The sequence below is a fragment of the Hydra vulgaris genome, chromosome 05, assembly GCF_038396675.1.
Source record: "Hydra vulgaris chromosome 05, alternate assembly HydraT2T_AEP".
Lineage (NCBI taxonomy): Eukaryota > Metazoa > Cnidaria > Hydrozoa > Anthoathecata > Hydridae > Hydra > Hydra vulgaris.
The window spans coordinates 1,526,313-1,530,946 of NC_088924.1; the positions used below are offsets into that span (position 1 = coordinate 1,526,313).

The window sequence follows — 4,634 nt, forward strand, 5'->3', positions numbered from 1 at the left end:
AAGGATTCAGGTTCGCTGTTGTATGTGGTCATAAAACAAAGATAGGTTGACTTTTGGGTCAGCACTTCCAAACGCCGACCTAAATTTCAAAGGCTGAATATATATATATATATATATATATATATATATATATATATATATATATATATATATATATATATATATATATATATATATATGTATATATATATATATGTATATATATATATATATATATATATATATATATATATATATATACACATACATACATACATACATAAATACATATATATATATATATATATATATATATATATATATATATATATATATATATATATATATATATATATATATATATATATATTTAAAATTTTATTTTTGTGATACAGTATTTGTATTACAATTACAGTGTAATTATGTATGCAATAGTTTTATTCAATGAAACTAATACAACAGATTATGTGCCACTAACTTGGATAAGTGGAGTTGAAATCAGTTCACTTTCATCCAGTATTAAAAATAAAATATCTGTTGAAGTCTATTGGCCAAATGGAAAAAATTTTAATTTGACAGGTATTGCGAAGGCTAAAAATAATTTAATGGATCCAGATGTGCATTGGCCTTTATTTACTGCTAGAATTCTTGGAATTGCTGGTAAAATTAGTGTTATGCTTTTATAATCGTATTCTATTTATGTTTTAGTGCAAAAAATACCTCTGTTTAATACAATAACATTTTTTATGTATTCCTTTTTAATTTATTTATAGACAGTCTTACTGAAGCACGTTCAAAAGCAAAAAGAGCTGAGGACACCTCCAACCTTGATACGTCAGAAGAAAATGCATTGAAACGTGTTAAAAGGTAACTTTAATTATGGAATTTAATAATTTAATAAATTTTGAAATATCCACGTATGCATTTATATATTTATAATTTACAAAACTGTTTAGATGTAAAATGATTAGTTCCTCTGAGAATGAAGAAGAAGATTATGATCAGATTTTACCAAGGTGTTATCTAGTTTTATAAAGAATTGGTTATTTACTTATTTTTTATCTATTATTGTTACTGTATTCTTGGCAAGGCATAAAAATGGCAGTGTAACTATTAAAATGGCAGTGTAAAATAAAAATGATAGTGTTAACTATTCTAATAGTTTGTTGATTTTATAAAGCAAAAAGAAAACTTGGCACAAAAAAAGAAAAAACGATGCAATATGTGTTACTCAAGTAGACAAACCTGCTCCGCCTTTCATTCACAAAAAGCCTCAGAATTTACTGAATCTGTAAGTAACATCCTGTTTGTATCACTAAGTAATAACTTTTTTGGGGATTTTGTTTTAGTCTACTGGTTATGTAAAAGGTTTTACTTATTCTTAGTACTATACGTTATATTCTTTTTTTTTTTTTTCATTTTCTATTTATTTACTATTAACCAATACCAAATCATGTATATATATTAACCCCATTATACTACAACGTAATTATACTTCTTTTACAGTTATGGAAGTGATATTGAGTTGAGCAAATGTGATTCTGATGGTTTACCAGCAGCAAGACTAGACTTCGAAATAGAGAAGTAGTGATACAATTATCTAATAAATGACTGTATTCAATGTAATGAGGTGTACCATATATTTTTGCCAGATATACCAGATAATCAGTTTTTTTTTCTCAAGTTCTTTAAGTATAAGTGTTTATAAAGTAAAAACAAGCAAGTCTACTACAAACAGTATTCAAAAACTGGTTTTCAAAAATCTGCAAAAAGCTGTTATAACACTGGAATATTTGCTGATAATGAGCAGAAAATAATTTTTAAAAATAAAAAATATCCAGTTATAAAATCTGTTATTTTCGGTTTATTACCAGTACATATGTGAGTGTTATACCACTTATAATATATTTGGTACATATTAATATGTATGTTTTTATTTATTGTTAACTTGTTTAAATTTATACCATTGGTTTGTTATTGAGCTCAAAATTTTTTCTTTTAGATCTAACAATTCAGCATCAAAATATTCCCAATTGAAAAGCATATTGATGGACTCTGCCCCTGTTCAAAACAAATCATCACCTTTTCAACAAATCACCACCTGTCCAACAAATAATAATAAATTATTAGCAGGTATTAGGCAAGTCGTATGATATAATGTAAACTTAAATAAATGACTCCATATTTTGCTATAAATAATAATTATATATAATTATTCAAAATTATGTAAGTTATATAATTAAAAATAAATTTATATGTATATATAATATATATATATATATATATATATATATATATATATATATATATATATATATATATATATATATATATATATATATAATATATATATATATATATGAATATATATATATATATATATATATATTATATATATATATATATATATTATATATATATATATATTGTATATATATATATATATGTATATATACAAATATATATTTGTGTATATATATATATATATATATATATATATATATATATATATATACTATATATATATATATATATATATATATATATAAGTTGTACTGCGTACTTTGGTTAGCGCTATGATGTCACACTGATTTAGGAATAGGCGTGGGCTTCACTGCATACATCGACTGATTAGGGAGAAGGGATTGGGTTAGGGCAGGAATCAATTTATTTTAATTTTTTTTTCTCCTTTTCCCTTTTCTTTTTCTATTAAAACACACTTAAAGAAATGTTACATTTTTTATCGCATATTGCTTACTATAATCGGCAGAAGTAAGTGTATATAAATATATATGTAAAACAATGATTATGTAAAATTAAAAAAAAATAAAAAGTATATGATGTAGTTTTTAATAACAATTCGATAATAGTCTTAAATTAAATTACCAGTGTTTTAAATCCGAAATTTTCTTTTTAAATGTTTTTATGTTTAATACAGACTTTTTCTATTTAGGTGAGTCTGTAAGTCTACAGATGATTGCTAATTTATTAGCAACTGTAATTAGCAATCAGGAAGATATGAAAAAGACTCAAGCAATGCATACAGCACAAATTCAATCTATCCGCCGCAAACTTGATTTGAATGATCATATATCTTCAGATCTTCCAGAAGGTATTCCACTGCCAGCTAAGTCAATGGAAGAAATAGAAATTTTAACACAGAAGCTGGAAAATCCAGGAGTAAAGAAAATAGTTGTAAAAATTATTACTTTTAAAATTTCTTTTTTAATTTTTTATTTAAATACAGTTTATTTTAATAATTAATTGCAGTTCTGAACAAACTTTCATATTTTTATTTTATTTTTTTATATCTCTGCACCATAACTTGCATCAAACTTTTTTTAGGCTAAACATATTGCTGATATTGGTGGAGAAAATCTAAGGAATTTTATAATGAGATCAATGCCCATGCTGCTAGACAGCCTTCTTGCTCGCAGCTTCAATTTGACAGGGCAAAAAGGAAAACAAGCTTTTAAAACAAATGCACTTCATTTAGTCCTTTGTAGTGAGTATAAATTTAGTTAATATAATAATATTTGTAGAGCTGATATATATATATATATATATATATATATATATATATATATATATATATATATATATATATATATATATATATTTGTGTGTGTGTATTTTAATAATACTTTTCTGTTTCATAAATAGGTGCCGTTAAATTAAATCCTAGCACAAAAAGTTGCACTCAAAAGGAAATCGAAGCTGAACTTTCAACATGGTTTGCCAACTCACGGGATCGTGGAAGCAACAGTCGTAGATCTACTAAATTTGCTATTAACGTTAACTCGACTGAACTCGATGCTGTTTATGTAACACCTTCAGAAAATTTGGACAAATTTGTTTAATATTATTAGTGATTTTTTTAAAAAAATAATTGGTTTAAGTTATATTTTGTAGTTTTTTTCTACGTTTCTTGTTTTTTATGACTTCTTCCTGATTGACTTTATGGCAGAGGTTAAATGAAAAAGTATCACGCTTATGATACTTGCAGGCTCCTTTTGGGCTGTATACAAAATTTCCTAGTCGTAACCATATGGACTAATTAAATGGGCTGGATACGGGAACCGTATGGTTTTCCCAGCGGGAAGCCCGTATGGGACCCGTGTGGAACCCGTTTGCATCTCCCGCTGGGGTAGCAACGGGTTGCCCATACGGGTCCCGTATCGAAGCCCGTATGGGTCCCTTAAGGTACCCTTATGTGTTGGCTGGCTGGGTATATATATATATATATATATATATATATATATATATATATACAAAAGAATAAATAGTTGAAGAAAAAAAAATTGACAAGTATTTTTAAAAATTTATCATTGCTCTGTTCTTAAAAAACAAGCATATATATATATATATATATATAATATATATATATCTAAGCATTTATATATATATATATATATATATATATATATATATATATATATATATATATATATATATATATATATATATATATATATATATGCTTGTTTTTTAAGAACAGAGCAATGATAAATTTTTAAAAATACTTGTCAATTTTTTTTTCTTCAACTATTTCTTCTTTTGTATATATATATATATATATATATATATATATATATATATATATATATATATATATATATATATATATATATATATATATATATATATATATATAT

The 4,634-nt window shown here is 24.3% G+C and overlaps 1 protein-coding gene across 1 annotated transcript; it reads left to right on the top strand.

Annotated features, from left to right (window-relative positions):
• The first annotated feature begins 346 nt into the window (after nt 1–346).
• Nucleotides 347–3,881, top strand: LOC136080439 (uncharacterized). Its single transcript, XM_065797075.1, has 9 exons — nt 347–639; nt 753–846; nt 936–995; nt 1,160–1,270; nt 1,486–1,563; nt 1,982–2,112; nt 2,933–3,174; nt 3,325–3,484; nt 3,643–3,881. Exons 1-9 carry the CDS (start codon nt 402–404, stop codon nt 3,837–3,839), a joined length of 1,311 nt encoding a protein of 436 aa, XP_065653147.1. The 5' UTR covers nt 347–401; the 3' UTR covers nt 3,840–3,881.
• The last annotated feature ends 753 nt before the right edge of the window (nt 3,882–4,634 follow it).

Coding starts and splice junctions, on each gene's coding strand:
- LOC136080439 (XM_065797075.1), top strand. CDS start 402: ATGTATGCAATAGTTTTATTCAATGAAACTAATACAACAGATTATGTG. Junction 1,271..1,485: donor CCTCAGAATTTACTGAATCT/GTAAGTAACATC, acceptor CTTCTTTTACAG/TTATGGAAGTGATATTGAGT. Junction 3,175..3,324: donor CAGGAGTAAAGAAAATAGTT/GTAAAAATTATT, acceptor AACTTTTTTTAG/GCTAAACATATTGCTGATAT.